General features: G+C 39.0%; 1 protein-coding gene across 1 annotated transcript; it reads left to right on the forward strand.

Moving 5' to 3' along the window:
- Nucleotides 1-2468: 2468 nt before the first annotated feature.
- Nucleotides 2469-19592, forward strand: LOC149829675 (actin-interacting protein 1-2-like). The gene is made up of 4 exons (XM_090015239.1): nucleotides 2469-2512; nucleotides 14777-14938; nucleotides 19012-19195; nucleotides 19506-19592. Exons 1-4 carry the CDS (start codon nucleotides 2469-2471, stop codon nucleotides 19590-19592), a joined length of 477 nt encoding a protein of 158 aa, XP_089871365.1.
- The last annotated feature ends 679 nt before the right edge of the window (nucleotides 19593-20271 follow it).

Consider the following 20271-nt stretch of genomic DNA (forward strand, 5'->3'; position numbering starts at 1 on the left):
CCTCTGCCTCTTTACCTTACCCCCTGCCACCCACAGGTGGGTTCTTCCTCGCTTCGCCACTGGTGATGCCCTGGTTACCCCCCACTCTTCTGTGATTCATCCTTGATCCTCTTCCACTCCTCATTCAAGATGGATGCAGACTTGATCACATCACTGAATATAGTAGGACAACTCGTCATCACACGAACCTGGAGTCCGTCTTTCAGCCCACGAACATACTTCGTTGCCCTTGCCTTATCATTAGTAAAAAGGTTCAAGTAGTAGCGCTCCAAACTCCTGAATTTGGTGGTATAGTTCACCAAACTCATGTTCCCCTGAACAAACCCAAAAAAATATTGCTACATACGTTCTCGTGCATAAGCAGGGAACTAAGCATCTAAGAAATTCTCATTGAAAGTCACTCAAGGAATTACCTCCACTCTGTCGTATTTCACTCATCACAGGGTGTCCGACAATTTCTTGGCATCACCCTTCAATTGGAACATGCCAAAATTAGTCTGCCTATCCTCAGGCACAGGCAGGATACAAAACGCCCTTTTAGTCTCCTCAACCCAACTCTCAGCTGCCTCTGGGTCGGCCTTCACTGAGAAGGTTGGAGATTCAACCTAAGAAACTTCTTGAACATCACCACGGTGGGGTTTGGAGTGACCTCGGCAAGATAGACACACATGATCTGTTGCGCCACCTGTGCCTGGACGTATGTGGTCACTATCGTTGTCAAGGTGTTCAGGGCATTCAACATGAAGTCCCTTTGCTCCTGTCAATCAGCGGGAGCACCAGAAGTCAAAGCTCGGGAGCGGGTATACATCTAAAACATGAAAAATAGTTAAAAAATTTGCACCCTTATCAAACCTACCCCCTTAGGATTGATCCCCTCAACAATCATAATTGCATATTCACATCAAATTCCTAATTCACATAAAAAGGAATTAAATTAAGCCATTCTCACAGTCTATCATATGAAATTTAAATAAATTGATATTAGTAAAAAAAAATACTAGGTAGCCCTTACTAGTGATGGAGACTGCTCTAGAATACAAGTCATGACTTTCTGATAAAATTTGGACATGGCTTGATTATCAAAAGAAAATTATGGTACACAAAAATGATTAAAATATAATATTTTATGGTCGACTCTGATACCAAACCTGTAGCGACCTCAACTCATCCCTATTGAAAAGTAATTTTTTTTAAAGCAATCAAAGGGACTCTTTTAGAGACCTCACTATTTGGTAACTACCATATATAACTAAAATTTGGAATTAATTAATTAATTAATAATTAATAAATATCTAGAAAATTTCATAGAGTGCCTTATCCATCTTGGAGTCTTTTTAACCTTAAATTTCCTTAAATTAAACCTTTATACCGAATTGAAAGCTTTAATTTCGTTGGACCTAGATTTTAGATCTGGGTCCAGATCCAAGATGCAAATTCATATCCAATATTTATATGGATCTTGAACTGGATCAGATCCTAATTAATATGGGTTTTGGATTGAGTTCAGATCCATATTAACTTGGATCATACAGATTGGATTCAGTTTGATCCAATCTGGACCCGGTCCCATCGAGACAGACCCTTTTTTAAAAAATATGATTTTCGAGCAGACCATAGCCTGAGTTCAGAAAAATAAAATATAGTTGAATTCAACATTTTGAGGTACATCTAATGATGTATAACTTGAATTTAACCTGAATTTTGCTCAAATTTTGCTTGATTTTAAAGGTCAAAAATAAAAGTTTTTATCATATCTTGTTTGGCTCATTTAGGTCTTATCAATGACCCATGGGTCAAACCCAAACTCAATTGACGCTACCTAAAATCGAGGATTTATCGATTTTTTTATGGCACTTAGCCAAAACCTCAAATATCTCTAAATTTAATACACGATATTACAAGATCTCGGCACTCAAGCACACCCTCATAATTGTTAGGGAAAAGTAATATGTTTGACTCTATATAATTAGGGGTGTCAACGGGTTGGGTTTACTTCGACCAAACCCTATAGGGTTCGGGTTTGGTGACAAAAAAGAATACCCGATTAAGACTCATGTCCCGACTTGAAGAACCGATTAATATATGGACCCGAGTATAGTTTGTGAAATTTTATACCAGACCCAAGCTTGACTCAAGCTTTGATTAAGACCATAAATTTTCAATGTAAAAATGATAAAAAATTATTATTTTATCAGGTATGATCTGGGTCTGGTTCATGTAGTTCTTATTGGATCTAGGTATGATTTATCTTATAGTAGGCTCGATTAGACCTGGGTCTAGACCCGGTATCCTACCCAAAAATATGATCCAAGTTTGGTTCCACCTAGGTCGAACCAAAGCCGACCTATTGACACCCTTACATACAATGTCGTAAGCTTAAAGTAAAAACAACCATGATCTAACATTAATGTAAAAGGCTGACATGATTTCTGAATGAGTAGATGCATCATTACAAAGGGCAATATAAGATGGGGAAAGCATTTGACCCTCTAATTGGAACTCACAGGAGAAGGTTGGTTTGAGCAAATGTATTCAACATGGTCAAATTCGTAAGAATGAACACTTAGATCATATTTTTTTATGTAAAAATATTATTTTTTGAAGGTTGAAAGTTTGGTACATTGTAGGCCGTTGATTTTTTAACCCTGAAAAAATCTCACATGCATGTTATAATAACATGTTTCAAAGGTCCTTTTCTACTAAACTAAACATGTAGATCGTGTCAAATGTGCAAAAAATAATAAAAATATTACAGTTTTTCACTGAGGGGTTCCTTACCCACGAGGGGTAGCAAATATTGTCCCATAAAATGGTCCTGGTTTTTTTGTGAGCAAACTTTCTTGGATGACATCCAATCACTAAAGTGTCATAGTGAGTTTCCACTTTCTCAGTAGGATAGAGTGTGTGCTTAATTGTTGGGTAGTTCTGGGGTAGGACCTTGTCTCTGTGTGCTGGAACAGGTCGCTAAGGACAAATTTCACCATTGTGCGCTCAAAAAGTGACTATTTAGAAAATATTTAAAAAATTTTAATGTTTAATTCTTTAGGATAATGACGGCATCTATTTTACAATTTAACAATATTTTAATCTAAACTTTATTTTTTAATGACAAGAAAACCCGTATCGAAGACCAGGTCGCTTAATGGGCTCGGCCCACTGCGATATAAGACCCTCAAAGATTAAGACACAACCACCCTATTTTGTGGATTCTGATCGGGTGCAATCACATGGCACAAAATTTGTGCATTATGCACTTGACTGCCCTCCATCAGGCCCTGGGCCCCACAACTGACAGGCTGTCCTCAAGATGGAGGGTGATCAGGTGCTTAATGTTGGTGCAATTATATTGTATCTGATATTTTCATTGTTTTTATGTCCCCCGTACACCTGACGCCCGAACCGGATAAGCAATTCAAATCTTGTGCAGGCCCCTGTCAATTCCTCTGAGTTTCGATCTCGCGACCCTATCGTTGAAGTAAACTTTTCAGTTCAAACTTGATAACTGACAAAATCAATATGCTTCCCAGAAAGTGAATCAACTCACCATGTCATCCAGCCATTAGAATAATTTAGCAATCAAATACTTAAATTGTAAACCATTTTAGATCTCGAATAATTTGGCAATCAAGTACTTAAATTGTAAACCATTTTAGATCTCTCTCTCTCTCTCTCTCTTGTAGGGGAGCAATTCTCGTGGTCAAATATGAGGTCTCGCCCTTGCTTGCGGATACTTGATCGCGTTTTTCTCTCCCCAGAACTATTTCACGCAGTTCCGGATGTCACTGCTTGTCTGTGTCCACGGACCATGTCCGATCATGGACAAATGACTGTTTCGTGGGGCGCAGGCTTCAAGGCATGTCGTAGGTTCTTCTTTGAGGAATGGTGGCTTCGGGTGCCAGACTTTCAGCAGTTGGTAGGTCAATCGTGGGCGCAACCTGCTACGGGATCTTGGGTGGCCATCCGCATCCATGTTAAGCTTCTTCGTCTTCGGAAACGTATTAAGGAATGGCTAAGTTTTAATAACCTGAACAAGTTTAGGTTCATCGGCCAGTGGGAAGCTGAGCTCTCCGATTTGGCCCAACGTCAGGTCGATCTTGTTGGTGTACCGAAGGGTCAAGTGCTTCAATTGCAGGAGCGTATCGTCGTACTCTCTACTCTCGTTGCAGAATGGAGAGCACGAGATGAGCTTAGATGGAAGTTGAGGGCTAGAGTTGCATGGTTGGCTAATAGCGATGATAATACACATTTTTTTCATATGAACGCATCAAATAAATACAGTAAGAACTGTATACTCTCGATCGAGATCGATGGATGCCAGTTTGGTCCGCACAATTGCCTGCCAGCTATTACTTCTTATTTCTCCAGGTTGTATTCGGCCGACTTAGGCGTCAGGGGGGTCATCGGCGATATGGGCTATAAGCAGTTGGCGGCAAACCAATTTGTTTCTTTGCAGGTTAGATTCACTGAAGTGGAGATTTCGAATGCTATTAGCGAACTATCGGGATGGAAGGCACCAGGCCTTAATGGTTTTCACATTGACTTCTTTAAAGCATTTTGGTCAATTGTAAAAACTGACCTGCTCCACTTGTTCGATGAATTCTATCGTAATGCGAGGCTGCCTAAACCATATCATGTGGCAGTCATCTCTTTGATTTCTAAGAGGCAAGGGGCATCAGACATATCCAACTTTAGGCCGATTTCGGTGATGGGTGCTCTGTATCGCATTATATCTAAGGTGTTGGCTAATCGGTTGCGCGCTGTCATTGATCAACTTGTTTTGTCCGAACCAGGGTGCTTTTGATCCAGGTCGAAGTTTGCAAGGATCCTTTATTTGTGCAACTGAGCTTCTTCACTCTTTACAGTCGACTGGATCACCGCACTTCATGCTAAAATTGGATTTTCACAAGACTTATGACAGAATGGCATGGGATTTTCTGATTGAATCTCTAACAAATATGGGGCTTGGCAGCCGATTTATAGCATGGGTTAAGGAGTTGGTCACAAAATCCGTATCATCAGTTTGCATCAATGGAATGAGAGGGGAAGAATTCAAGTTGGCTAGAGGTGTACGACAGGGTTGTCCTCTAGCACCTATCATTTTTAATATCGCGGTAGATGGTTTACCTATTCTCATGAAAAGGGCAGAAGAAACAGGCTTCTTGGAATCCTTGGGCATTCCTGGTTTTGTTTGTCACACAATTCAATATGCAGACGATACTTTAATATTTGGACATGCGAATGTTAATCAAATGTCTAGGTTGTACTTCATTATTAAAGTCTTTGCTGCAATTTCAGACCTTCGCCTGAACGAGAGTAAGTGCGCTCTGGTCTTACTCAATGCTGACCCTCTTCTCCAATCGGCTGCTGCAAGGATCTTCAACTGCCCAATATCCGACTTCCTGTCAATTTCTTGGGTCCATCGTTGCACTCTCTACAATCAGCGGGAACTTCTACTTGGATGTCTACCATAGAGCGGGTGCAAGAAAGATTGCAGGCTTGGAAGGCTCAATATTTATCTTTTGCGGGACGAGTGATGCTCATTCGCCATGTTTTAGCCCGATTACCAGAGTTTCGAATGAGCATGTCTATTATACCGACGACAGTAGAGCAGACGATCAATCGTTTGCTTTCGCACTTCCTTTGGTCTGGGAATGTGTCGCACAAAAAGTACCTGCTTGTTTCTTGTCAACAGATCGTGCTTCCGAGGCACCAAGGTGGCTTAGAGATTCCAACTATGAGAAAGAGGAGCATCGTTTTAGTCTTGAAGTGGGCTTGGGAAGCTTCCATATCTCAATCTTCTTGGGCTATGATTGTTAGGCAAAAATATGGTAGTCTACATGAATCCCTTCTTTCCACGCCCAGTTCAGTGTGTCATTCGTCCCTCTGGCTAGAGTGGCGGAAGACACTTCGATCCTTCAGTGGCAGAGATTTTAGGCCTGTCCATGGCATGACATGGCTTCACTGGGCCATGGCGAGCGGAGATAGGTTCTCCATTAAGCAAGTTTACCATTCCTTGTTGCCATCCGGGATGAACTGGTTTCCCAGTGATTGTATATGGGGTAAGGGGCCAGCTCCAAGGGCAAAAGCTTTGGCGTGACTTGTGGCTCTGGATCGTGTTCAAACCCAAATTAATGTCAGGAAACGGGGGATTCAATTTCCAAGCATGTGTGTTCTTTACAAGAAGGTTGTAGAGGACACGACTCACCTATTTTGGCTCTGCCCGGTCATTCTAGACTTATTTTTTTAAACTTGGGGTGCGCCACTTGTTCAAACTCGTCCGTGCTCCGTTATTTGGGACCTCTTGCTTGGTCCCAGGATTGTACGACACAAAAAAAATGGAGATTACTGTGGCGGGTTTGGTTGCTTTCAGCATGGTGGGTCATATGGACTGAAAGAAACGACATCTTCTTCAGGGGCATCAAATTCGATTTCGGAAGGCTTCGACAACGGGTCATGTCTGATGTGTATCTGGCTCTTAAATTACATAGTAGGGGGGAGGGGCTGATCGGCTTGTACTCTGAACTATGTACAATCGCCATCTAGATTGTGGCTGTTTTGCTCTTATGTTTCTCTTTTGTCTCTCCCATCCAATATTCTGTTGGATGTATTTTGGTAATGTTGAATGGTGAATGTTCTCTCTCTCTCTCTCTCTCTTGTACATGCGCTACAGAGTTTGTAACCCAAACTGAAACTACAACACCACACGTATATTTGTGCGGATGCATAAACATGAAATTTTGCCCATCCAAATGGATGGGTTTCATAGATTTAGGCGATGTTTGGAAACTAGTTGTCAGAAGTAGCCAGAGTGGGAATACCAACACCAGAATTGTTGGTGATGGATGGAGTTGTAAGAAATGATGCAAGTGAGATGGTATTTGACACGTCCAATTCCACATTTTACATCCCACTTACATGAGGTGGTAGTTACCAAATACTACACCAGATATCACACAGGTAACTGCTTCAACAACCTTCCTAATGTTCTTTCAGTATTATTTCCAACTTTTTAGTTGCATTCCAAACAGATGCACATGTGGAAGTGGTAAATCTCCCGTAAAATCAAAGTGGGCGATAAAGTAGTCGGAAGTCATAGGAAAAAAGGTTTCATTTCAAAAAAATTGCCTAGACCGGATATGTCTTATTTGCAAAATGGGACACCAGTTGATATGGCATTCAATCCATTAAGAGTACCTTCACGAACGAATGTGGGACAAATATTTGAATGCTCACTCGAGTTAGCAGGAGACCTGTTGGGCAGATATTATAGAATAACACCCTTTGATGAGATGTATGTTGGGTTTCCCTCCTTTGTGGGATCCATTGGTTCGATGCACATTCAGTATCACTGCAGAATTTCAAGCACGATGCTTGATCTTTTCGAAGATGATTTGGAGTATTTGCTGGATAGCGATTTGTAGAAGTCCTCTCAGCTAAATGACTATTCAACTGTTCAGAGTTTGAGGTTCAGCGAGTTGTCGATGACGATTTGTGGTGAGTGCCTTCAGTTGCATAGCGATTTGTGGTTAGCGTTATGTGTTTCAGTCGGATGACGATTTGTGGTTATCGTTGGATAGCGATTTGTGGTATCGCTGGATAGCGATTTGTGATAAGGCGCATCGTAAGTTATGCAAGATATTTAGTCTTCCGCATTTAATGTGAGTCTTGTCTTCTATTTAAGGGATGAATGAGAGAGCAAAAGCAATGGGAGAGAGCAAAAAAGGCAGAATATTAGGAAGAGAGTGTGAGAAACACTTTTAGGGCACCGAAAGGGTGCGAAGGAAAAAAAAAACAAGAAGTTTTGCGACACTTCTTTCAAGACAACTTCGTCAAGCTAGTTCTTCAAATCATTCGTTCTTTGTTCCTCAGTGAGGCATATCCTCTTGTTCATTTCGTTACACCTTGTGTGTTTGTAAGGCTTATGCCTTTTGGCCACTTTGTAATCTTTGTTTGAAGATAGTGGAAGTTGTTGACCTATTGGTCGTCGTGGACATACCTCAGTTGAGAGGGAACCACGTAGATCGTTGTGCACTATTTTTATTTTCGCAGCTAGTTTGTTTTGGTTTATTTTTCTACCACTATCATCATCGTATTGTTTTCATCAATTCACACTTGTGGGGAGACCCGGTACGTCCATTTTAACTCCAACATATGGTATCAGAAATTTGGTTAGTATATTTGTGTGTGAAGTCATGGAGAATAACATTGGGCGTATGATCAGTTTGAATGGCACAAACTGGATGGCATAGAAAACTAAAATAGAAGACCTCTTGGGTTATAAAGATTTGGATGGACCCATAGACGGTGTGAGAGGCAAACAAGAAGAGATGAAAGATGTCGAATGAAAAAAACTAGACCGAAAGGCGATCAGTTTCATTCGACAATGGATAGATGATAGTGTCTTTCATCATGTATCCATAGAAACTTTGACGCATGGTCTTTGAACCAAACTAGAGAGCCTTTATGATAGAAAGGCAGCAGTGAATAAGGCCTTTCTATTTCGAAAGCTTGTGAACCTCAAGTATAAAGAGGGCGGCTCTATTGCAGAGCATTTGAATGAGATCAAAAGCATTGTAAATCAGTTGGCCACAATGAAAATCACTTTTGATGATGAGTTACAAACTTTGTTGCTCTTATTTCCCTTCCTGAGAGTTGGGAAACCTTGGTGGTCACAGTCAGTAACTCTGCACCTGATGGAATGGTAACGATGAGCCAAGTTACCAGCAGTCTGTTGAATGAAGAGTCCAGGAGAAAGTCATTAGGTCCTTCTACCTCAAAGGCACTTGTGATTGAAAACAGGGGGAGAAGCAGAAGTAAGAGCGGGGCTCTGCACTACCATGGCAAATCCAGAGGCCACTCACACTCGAGCTCAAAGAAAGACGTCGAGTATTATTATTGCCACAAGAAGGGGCATATGAAGCGACAGTGCAGGAAGCTCAAGCTTAAGGAGTAGAACAGAGAGAAGAGCTCAGAAGAAGAATAAGGTGCCACAGTCACAGATGGAGAGCTCATGGTTGTCTGTGATGGCACTAGCATAAATTTGATCGATCAGGAGACCGATTGGGTGATTGACTCTGGAGCTTCATTTCATGTTACCTCACGGGTTGATTTCTTCACTTCCTACTCGCAAGGTGATTTCGGTAATGTCTAAATGGGAAATGAAGATGTGTCAAAGATTGTTGGCATGGACGACATTTGCTTGGAAACAAGTGTAGGCTGTAAGTTGTTGCTGAAAAATGTGAGGCATGTACCAGACATCCGATTGAATCTGATCTCTGCTAGAAAGTTAGATGATGAGGGCTATAACAACACCTAAAGTGATGGAAGGTGGAAGCTAACCAAAGGCTCATTGGTGATAGCCAGAGGAACAAAGGCTCGTTCCCTTTACACTTTGTAAGCGAAGATCTGGAAGAGTGTTGTGAATGTTGTGGAGACTGGCTCGTCCACAAAATTATGGCATAGAAGGCTTGGGCATATGAGCAAGAAGGGGCTGCAAGTCGTAGTTAAGAAAGAGTTCCTGACAGGTGCAGCAGGTACATCTTTGGAACCTTGTGTTCATTGCTTCCATGGTAAACAAAATAGAGTTTCTTTCCATAGATGCATTGCATCTAGAAAATCTCATGTTCTAAATCTTGTACATTCTGATGTGTGTGGACCTGTAAAGGTCAAGACACTTGGTGGTGCATTGTACTTTATGACTTTCATTGATGATCACTCTAGGAAAGTCTGGGCTTATACACTGAGGACTAAAGACCAAGTTCTAGATGTATTCAAGCACTTTCAGGCCATGGCTAAATAAGAAACTGGCAGGCAGTTGAAGTGTGTTCGCTCGGATAATGGTGGCAAATACATTGGGCCATTTAATCATTATTGCACCAATCATGGCATCAAGCATGAAAGAACTATAAGGATGACACCTCAATAGAATGGGGTTGCTGAGAGGATGAAGCACATCATTCTTAAGAGAGTCAGATGTTTGCTGTCACACTCTAAATTGCCAAGATCTTTCTGGGGTGAGACAATGAGGACAACAATTGATCTTATCAACTTGTCTCCTTTTATTCCCTTGAAGGGAGATGTTCCAGAGAAAGTTTGGATAGGAAAAGAACCTTTCTATGGACACTTAAGAGTGTTCGGCTGTAGAGCATTTATTCACATTCCGAAGGAAGAGAGGTCCAAGCTTGATCCAAAAGTCAAGCAATGCATATTCATTGGCTATGGACATGAAGAATTTGGCTACAGACTGTATGACCCTATTGATAAAAAGGTGGTCAGAAGTCAAGATGTTGTCTTATTGGAAGATTAGACCATTGAAGACATTGGTGAGTCTGAGCCATCAGAGTCCAGTACAGGTGATCTTATTGATTTAGATCCCCTAGATGCGCCGACTGTTCATGATTTCGTGGAGGAGATTCCACCTCCTCGCAATGATGCAAAGGAAGGAAGTGTTGAGTCAGAAATTGAGGGGGAGCCAACACCCCAAGAGTCACTTCCTCAGACTCCGATAAGGAGATCCACTAGAGAAAAACAGTCATCCAGAAAATACTCATCAAATGAGTATGTGATGATTACAGATCAAGGTGAGCCAGAAACTTTTGAAGAAGTTTTGGAGGATGAAAACAAGTCTGAGTGGTTTAAGGCAATGAAAGAAGAAATGGATTCATTGCATGCGAATCACACCTTTGATCTGGTAAAGACAACTAAAGGGAAGAAGGTGTTAAAGAACAAATGGGTCTTCAAGTAGAAGACTGATGAAAACAACTCTCAACCTAGATACAAGGCACGTCTTGTTGTGAAAGGTTTTGCTCAGAAGAAAAGAGTTGACTTTGATGAGATCTTCTCACCACTTGTGAAGATGCCCTCCATCTGAACTGTGCTCGATATAGCTGCAAGCATGAATTTGGAAGTTGAGCAGCTTGATGTGAAGACTGCATTTCTATATGGTGACTTGAAAGAAGAAATTTATATGGAGCAACCTGAGAGTTTCATTGACAAGGGTAAAAAGCACCTAGCTTGCAAGTTGAAGAAGAGCTTGTATGGATTGAAGCAAGACCAAGACAGTGGTATAAGAAATTTGATTTCTTTATGAATGAGCATGGATACTCAAGAACCTCCACAGACCATTGTGTGTTTGTGAAGAAATTTCCAGATGGTAATTTTATCATTCTCTTGCTTTATATGGATGATATACTGATTGTGAGCCAAGACATCAGCAAGATTAGCAAGTTAAAGTTGGAGCTAAGTGAGACATTTGCCATGAAGGATTTAGGTCCAGCAAAGCAGATTCTTGGGATGAGAATCGTTCATGACAGATCACATGAGATGATATGGTTATCTTAAGAAAAGTATATCAGAAAGGTTCTTGAGAGGTTCAACATGGACAAAGCAAAGCCTGTTAATTGTCCACTTGCAAGCCATTTCAAACTTAGCTCAAGACAATGTCCTACAAATGATGAAGAAGGAACAAAGATGCAGAAAATTCCCTATGCTTCGGCAGTAGGTTCGTTGATGTATGCTATATATATATAAAGTAATGCTAAGCTGCTTCGGGATTACCTACACACATAGTAAAATCATAGATGTAGTATCTTCTCAATCGGACTCCGTGTTCAACATAGTTATTTGATAAGAATCATGTTCAGATCATGTTTTTGGACATAAAATAAGATTTTTTAAATCATGAAACTTTGCTACATTTTAGGCCGTTGACTTTTTTAAGGTCTTAAAAAACCTATACAATGATTACAATAGCATGATCTAAAACTTGTTTTCTGTTTAAAAATGCATATAGATCACATTTATAAGGTCTTATCAACTAAAAAAAAAACTACAAGATTTGGAAAACCCAAACCTTTTACTAGATGGGAGTAGGTGCTCTATATATAGGAAGAGGGACAGTCCAACTAAAAGAAGGTCCAAAATCTACAACCAATGATAATCCACGGTGTTCTTTTTCTAACAACCGAGTTTTATATCGATCACATTTTTTCAACAAAAGAAACTTTTTTTAAGCTATGAAAAAATTAAGCATTTGTGACCATTGATTTTTGAATCACCAAAAAAAAAACACTTGCATAAACTGGATTCCCATGAAACAAAAAATTTGATCCCAACCAAATAGACCATGTAGATCATATCTATAAAGATTCACATAAAATAACACGAGCTATGAGATATTGCTCATTTCAACTCATTAATATTGTATGCACATCCCCACTAACTAACTAACTAACTATGTATATATTGTATGCACATCTCCACTAACTAACTAACTAACTAACTAACTATATATATATAAAAGGAAGACTCTATTAAACATCAAGAAGTCTTTTTTTTATGAGGAATGTTGAAACCACCTGCGAAATCAGACCCTGCGCTGGCTATGCATATCGCACATTCAGCCGTTGATACCACGGTGTAAACCCCCTGAGACACACCTTGTCTTTAGGGAGTCGTCTTGCTTCGGCACGAGCTAAAGGCATGATACCCTTACCCTTCATAATGCAAGGGGCTGACATTTGTGAGAAACTCTAACCACCCGCCTAGCAGCCAAGGGCCCTTCCATTACACAAAACCCTTTGGGGCTACCAATCCACGTCTCCATGACTTGCTACTTACTATATTTGTATCCATGACTTACCACCCAAGGAATTGGCATCCACGCCATCTTGTCCGTTGAAGGGCATGACCAGTCTCCCTAAGGTTATAAATTAATGAGACATGATCAACTAGGCTAAGAGACTAATGGCTCTCACTTCTTTTTTTTGAAAGGCAAGGTGGGGTTTGGCAGACCCCATCAGTTATTCAACCTACCATTGGGTTTTGAACCTGCAACTTCCCACTACAAGGAGACATGCACTGACAGCTCCTACCAACAACACAGCTTTGGCTACTAATGACTCACTTAATTAGGAGCAAATATGTATTTTGGCAACGTCTTAACATAATCTTACTTAGGACAAGAAATAAATAGGAAGAGTTTGACTAGCCCTGAACCCATCATCTAGCTTGACTTGACCCATTGCTTGGTTAACTTTGAGTTTCTCATAGCTACATTTACAAACATAAAAAATGAACCAGAAGAGACAAATAAGCTGTGTTGATTGAGGGAGAATTGTCTTTTTCTTTTTATTTTTTTTTGCTGTTTGATGAGCAAGTTGAGGGATAACGCCATGAACCTGAGACCCCAATTTGTATATATTACATAATAATATTTTGTCAAAAAATAATGTTTTTTATATTTCAAAGACCTGTTTGTTCCATTTTCATGGATGGGAATGATCTATCATACAAAAATAGGCATCGATTTTTAAAAGCTCTTGCCAGTTCAATTTAATTGAGAGAAGTATGAAAGGATTAATAAAAGGTAACCAACGGGGGCTCTGCTTGTTTGGTAGGAGTTGTTAGTGCAAGTCACCATGTGATGGAACGTTGCAAGTTCAAAACCCAATGGTATGTAGTGTAACGGGTGGAGTCGGCCTAACCCCATCTTGCTTATTAAAAATAAGAAAGAAAAGGTAACAAAAAAAAAACTGAGACTCACCGATGCCAACATGACAATTTTAACTGTGATGTTTAAGGGGGTGTTTGTGTGTCATGGAAAATTCAAGTTTTTTCGCAAAAAATACATCGATGGGCGTGCGTTTCTGCAGAACTTACAATGCCAAAACAAACATGGCGTATGGAAAAATGCCTCGACGGGTGTGTCATTTTACACACTTAACTCTCATTTTTCTCGAAAAACTGTTCTCATGTGGGTCCCATTTAGTTTCCGCCGCAGAAGAATCCACTAAAGAAGTGCCGCAGAACCCTATTCCTTGACAAGAAAACGCCGCTAAATGTTTGTTTCATCGTAGCCAAAAGACTAGAAAAAGAGGCGTCACATTTTTTAAATGCGGCCCAACTTTGACAATCCATGCAGCAAACGTCTGGTCGACTCGGAATCGTAGCTTTCTTAAAAGCCAGTCTGGTAAAAGGTCCCTCAAGGACAGAGTAGGACGCCGGACCCACTTGAATCCAGACCGAGTTCGTCCTATCGTTTATGAATGCCAATGGATTCACATAAATGAATGCACCATCTAAATCTAACCCATGGCCTAGTCTCAGAGTGCAAGCAAAATATGAGGGACCGACAATCTGCCGTCGGTGATGATTTTTTATTCTTCTTTGGATTATAAAAAAATATAATAGAAAAAAAATAGATACCAATGGGAGATCCGCTTATCTGGCAAGAGCAGTTAGTGCACGTCACTTGTGTTGGTTGTAAGTTCGAATCCCAATGGTACTGTCGAAAAAAAGGGAAAAAAAAAGTAAATGCGTGTGACCCTGTCCACTAATAACCTAACAGGCTTACACGTTTGGCACTCAGAACCGAACAAACTTTTTTCTCTTAAACAGTTTAATGTTGCTAATTCCATTTAGTGCACGTCACATGTAGTTTTTTTATTATTTATAATTGAATCATTTGCACACAATTAAAAAATGACAAAGCAAGCATGCATAATGTTGCTAATTCCATTTTCTTTTGATACCTCAAAGAGTAAGGAAAGGGTGATTTTTTTGTCTTTCTATCATTGACATTCTGTTTATGATAGAGATAATATCTTTTTTTTTTCTAGCATTATTTACCATATGTGAAGTTTGATTGAGATTGCCTTGATATTTTACATTTAAATTTGTTTCGGTTGTATTTTGTGCTTTGCACAATTTATAGTTTAATCCATCTTTGTCATGGTGATCTCCTTCTCTTTGTTGTATTTTTTGTTTTTGTTTGTAGGTGGGATTCAGGATCAACTGTTGGTGAGTTTGACGGTCATTCAAGACATGTCTTAAGTTGTGCATTCAAGCCTACAAGACCTTTTCGTATTGTTACATGTGGAGAAGATTACTTGGTGAATTTCTATGAGGGACCACCATTTAGGTTCAAACTGTCACAAAGGTTAGTCTTGTTTATGGTATTAAGAGATTGATTTATACTATATTAGGTCAATGATAGTGCAAATTTGCTAAAGGTTCAGCTGTTTTAACATAATTGTTTTGTATGAAGAATCCTTTGGTACATTGTCTTTCTTTTTTGGTAAAGGTATGAGGATCCAATGCAGGAACTGAAGCGTGACATGTTAGCCTGTCGAAGCAAATGAAATTCTAATAGCTATTCAGTATATGATTTGTTAGCTTTTAAGTAAATAATGACCATTCTCAAACTTTAGGAGTGCACTCTAGCTTGAAACATTACTATAACGTTTAACTTGCAATGGAATATAAAATCATGGTATAAATAAGTGTTCCTAGTATCTTCATGCTTGAATGACATTTTCCAAAAGCAATGCACATGATGTAAATAATATTTTCTCCAAATTGTAAGGAATTATGTGCTCTAGTGAGGGAGATGTATACCTGCCCTTTATCTGATGTGTAGTCTGTTTAGAACTAGTAAGAGAATTAACTAATAACATCCAAGGGGAATATATCAGGGTATTGAAGATAACATTTAAACTATTATTCCTAAAATGGCCAACACAGGTTTAAATTAACTGCACCGTCTAGGTAAATGTTTTAATATAATTGATCTTTGTTCTTGTAGGGACAGGACTACCACTTTTTCTACCAAAAATCTAAACAGATTTTTCAAGCCATAACTAGAGAGCTTTTCTGTCCTAGAGGATGGGCCCTGCTGGTTTCCAGATCACAGTTCATATCTTGATAATATTGCTTCAAAATACATTATAACTGCCAAGCCCCCTTCATGAGAGCGATATAGTTATGAATCTAGTCTGAGCACATCAGGAACACTTACTAATTTAGGTCTCTCTCCCTCTGTGTTTAAGGCTGGAAGGTTATAAAAATGGCAAAAAGCAGAAAATATGACAAGAACATGAGGGGCTTGGCAAACTTTCCTTTTCTTAACAGTTAACATAGGTTATGGATATATAAATGATAAAAGAGTAAGTTAACCGATAAGGGAAAAGGCTACTAACAAATGACGCTTCTCTAGAAAATCTAATTGCACATTCATAAAGGTTTAAGTTTCATATATACATATGGATTCATACAGTTTGAGGATTTGATTAACATATTTGTTAGATTTGAAATTAGATCAAACTAGATTAGCTTTCTATTCAAAGTAATTTAAACATGTATCTCTATTTGAATCTTTATGGCTATGGCCACATATGAGAAAAAATGGAAAGAATGGAGAATGGGGCATGCCAAGATTATGTCTTGGGTCATTAGTAGTCTTGATATCAAGAAGTGCTTGAGTCTAGCTAAATTTGAACATGCAAATAAATATTTGCATGAGACTATCTTAAGAAAATGTATTCTCTTAAATCTATGTCACATGGGTGCAGGTGCAGGGGCAGGGGTGCGACACTTTAAAAAAACTTGGGTGCGGGGATGCGGCAAAAAGTTGGACATAAATGACCCTGGGTGCATTGACTGCACCCAGGGTCAGGTTGATCGCATCGGGTGCGGGTGCGATGTGAGTGCGGCACCTAGTTGAAGAGTCCCTGTGACATAGTCTTAAAGATATTACCCACATTTGCAACTTGTAAGACAAGGTACACACTATGATTCAAGGAGAAAAATGTATTAGAGAATATTTTAGTAAGTTGTTCGACCTTTGGAATGAGTTTGCTCTTCTTGAGTCACAAGGACATTATCCCAAAGACATAGAACTCCGTCAAAGACAAATTGATGTGAAACATTTCTTTCAATTCATCAATGGTCTAAGACCGGAGTTTGAGTCTACTAAATCGGCTTTTCTTCATAAAGGAGAAGTTCTCTCTATTGAAGAGCTAAGTATAAAAGAAAATAGACTAAAAAAAAGACATTTAAAGATGATGATAATTCGGTCATAGCCGTGTCTAGGCTGAGAAACCATGTCCATGCTTACCAACTACTACATTATAACTATCACATTATAAGAGACCAAACAATGATAGCTATGGAAAGCAAGACAATGAGTTTGAAAAAAAAATAAATTATTTGCTATTATTGTCGTGAACCGGGGTATGTCAAGATATATTGTCCTAAACTAAAGATACCCTATGAGAAGAAGGTAGCCTCCGTTGCTCAACAGTCAAGTGAATTCAAAGCTACACAAGAATCAACTATTGAGAGCATGTCCTTGACTCAAATTGTAGAAGCTCTTCAACCTCTATTCAAAGGAGCTTCACCAACCGAAGCTACGGTCTCTTCTGTTGGCATCTTTGATCCCAGTAAGTCTCTTTGGCTTCTTGGCTTATGTGCCTCATTTCATATGACACTAAATTGTGATATTTTATCTGGATGTCATAACTCAAGCGAGTCAAATGTTTTTTATTGTTGATAGAATATCTCTTGAGATAAAGGGAATAAGAAATTTTGAAAATATTTTAAAGAGATTTTTTATTCAAAAAATTAGATATATTCCCAAGTTAAGCCTAAATCTTTTATTTGTCTCTTAATTATGTGACCTTTGGTATAATGTTTCTTTCTCTTCTATTGGTTTATGAGTGCGGGATCGTCTCTCAGGGAAGCTGATTGGAGAAGGCTGTAAAGAAGGAGGTTTATACTACATAGATTTTTTGGAAATACCTAAGAATACTTTTTGTTATAATGTTTAAAAACTGAATTTTGGATTTTGGAGCTCCCTAACCAAAATCTTCTGAAATATTATTTGCATGAATGCAACCAAAATTGATTGGAGCTCCCATGTGGCAGGTCATGAATCCCCTTGTCATTTTGTGGTTGATGTATGCTTCAAAATTTCCCTTCATATCTTCATCTGATCTGATACCATCTTCAGATTGATGGTAACATGATTATGTTCCTTTGATGTGTGAAAGAATATGTGGTGTGTGCGAACTGTGAAACAAGGTGAGAGAAATGAGTGAGTGAGGAGGAAGAAGAAGATATAGGAAAAGAGAGGAAGTGAGAAAAGACAAGGGAGAAAGAGAATAGGGGCTGGAATCGTGCCCTATCCCTCTCATATTGACCCTTATAAAGGTAATTTAAGTCAGTTTACAAAAATGCCCTTCATAACTATATCTTTTGACCTATTGGGTCTTGAATACAAAAAAGGACTTCACTAGCCAATCAATTTTGACTCTCATGTAATGCTTCCTTATAACATATTGTACTTCAAAGGATAAACCAGAGTTGCCAGTTGGGGAAGCGATTCGGGTAGCGGAAGCGAAAAAAGGAAAAAACAAAAAAAGGAAAAAACAAAAAAAGGAAAAAACAAAAAAAGGAAAAAAAGATACATTTTGGAAGCGCCACGTTTCGCGCCTCCGAAATACGCTTCGGAGAAGCAAGCTTCCCCATGTCCTATGGTACTTCCGGTAACCCTGGGATAAACCTCTAAACTGGTCATCATGATGTATATGAACCCTTTATTTTTGTTACCTCATTAATTCACTGGTCTGCACTCCAGTTAGGCTAACCAAAACAGAAAAAGTGAAAAAGTGGAAAACTTCCCTTAAGTATCCACTAAACCTGCCATCTTCTGATCGATGCAATTGGATTGAGTGTTAGATGTCTTCATCCTTCTAAGATTTTAATTCATGGTAGCCTCTTGGTTCAAGATAGAACGCAGAAACATAACATTTATTCAAGTTTCCTTGCATTGCTTGTTTGGCCCATCAAATATTGTGCATTGGTGTGATTTGGCTACATTGTTTACAAGATGCCTTTCCCCATTAATTGTTGAAGCATACTCTTTATTTTGGAGCAACAGTCGTGTCCTTGATTTGCAGAGTCCAATGCAAAACTTCTGGAAAAATGTTCTAGGGTTCATATTAATTAACATCGAGTGCTTGGTATTTTTTCTTTTTTTTTTTCAAAATTTCTTGTAAGAGAAATGTAGTCATTATTTTAATTTTATGTCAATGATAAAAAACTCATTCATGACATTGTAGCAATGTAGGCTTGTGGCCATAATAAAATATAATGTGCTGAGGAAGATGTTCTTGATTGTGTCTTACCGAACAGAGGTTGTATGTAAAGGAAACATTATTGTTTGAAGTGCAGGGAACATTCCAACTTTGTCAATTGTGTAAGGTTTTCTCCTGATGGAAGCAAGTTTATCAATGTAAGTTCAGATAAGAAAGGTATACTATATGATGGGAGGACAGGAGAAAAGATTGGGGAGCTATCTGCTGAAGGTCACAATGGTAGCATCTATGCTGTTAGTTGGAGTCCTGACAGTAAAGCGGTATTTATGATATTCCTATGCTATTTTCATTATTGATTAATAATTATACTTCCAGTGGTGGACTTAGGATGCAAATATCTACATTGAATGATATCTACTTTTTCCTTTTTCAGATTCTTAGATTGATAATATGAACATTTTAATTGGAACACAATTAAATTTAAATGTTACTTATATAATCAAATGCCTGACTAATGGAGAGTTTTTCTTCTACTTTTTTGTTTTTTGGTTGATCGAAGAAGCACATTCATTTATCTGTTGAATGAAAGTTTTATACAATCTGGTTTACCTATATTCTAATGGTCTCCAGCACCATACTGGTTCTGATGGGGCTGTACTTGTCTGTATTACAGGTGTGAGTGGAAGTGTTAATCCAAAGTTTCATTGTGTGCTTTAGTCTGCTTTACTTTGGTATTGATAGAAATTCTTTCATATTTTCTGTGCAGTTGGATAAACCTGGTTGAGGTTATATTTGTCACAAAATGGCACGGATCCCAATACCCTCCATAATGGACTCCGAGGGTCAAAACATAATGCATTTGAACAAAAACATAAGAACTAAAATGAAACACAATAGAATGTGAGTAAATAACTTCATTAATAAAGAACAGTAAAAATACAAAAAAAATACATTTTAATCCTCATTACAATACACTAAAAAACACACAAGAAGCCTAAAACCATGGTTGCCAGTCGAGGAAGCGGGAAGCGATATGTGAAGTGGAAGCGGGAAGCGTGGCACTTTCAAAATTTTAGGAAGCGGGAAGCATGGGACGACTTAAAAGCGAATCAAGAATCGTCTCGAAAGCGAACCAGAAGCGAATCTGGAAGCGACCTAGGAAGCGAGGGGGAAGCGAAAAATAAAATAAAAATAAAAATACAAAAAAGGGAGGAAATGCAGGGAAAGCGAAGGAGAAACGTGCTTCCCATAAATGGGAAATGCGCTTTTCAAAAAAATTGGCGCTTCTCAGTGCGTTTTGGAAGCGCGACGTTTTACGCTTCCGAAACATGCTTCCCCACTAGGCTAGGTGCTTCGAGTAACTCTGCCTAAAACTACTCATCACTCCCTCACCTTA

The sequence above is a fragment of the Nuphar pumila genome, chromosome 8 (genome assembly GCF_984573655.1).
Source record: "Nuphar pumila chromosome 8, dmNupPumi1.hap1.1, whole genome shotgun sequence".
Classification (NCBI taxonomy): domain Eukaryota; kingdom Viridiplantae; phylum Streptophyta; class Magnoliopsida; order Nymphaeales; family Nymphaeaceae; genus Nuphar; species Nuphar pumila.

Coding starts and splice junctions, on each gene's coding strand:
- LOC149829675 (XM_090015239.1), top strand. CDS start 2,469: ATGGGGAAAGCATTTGACCCTCTAATTGGAACTCACAGGAGAAG. Junction 14,939..19,011: donor AGGTTCAAACTGTCACAAAG/GTTAGTCTTGTT, acceptor TTTGAAGTGCAG/GGAACATTCCAACTTTGTCA. Junction 19,196..19,505: donor GGAGTCCTGACAGTAAAGCG/GTATTTATGATA, acceptor AATGGTCTCCAG/CACCATACTGGTTCTGATGG.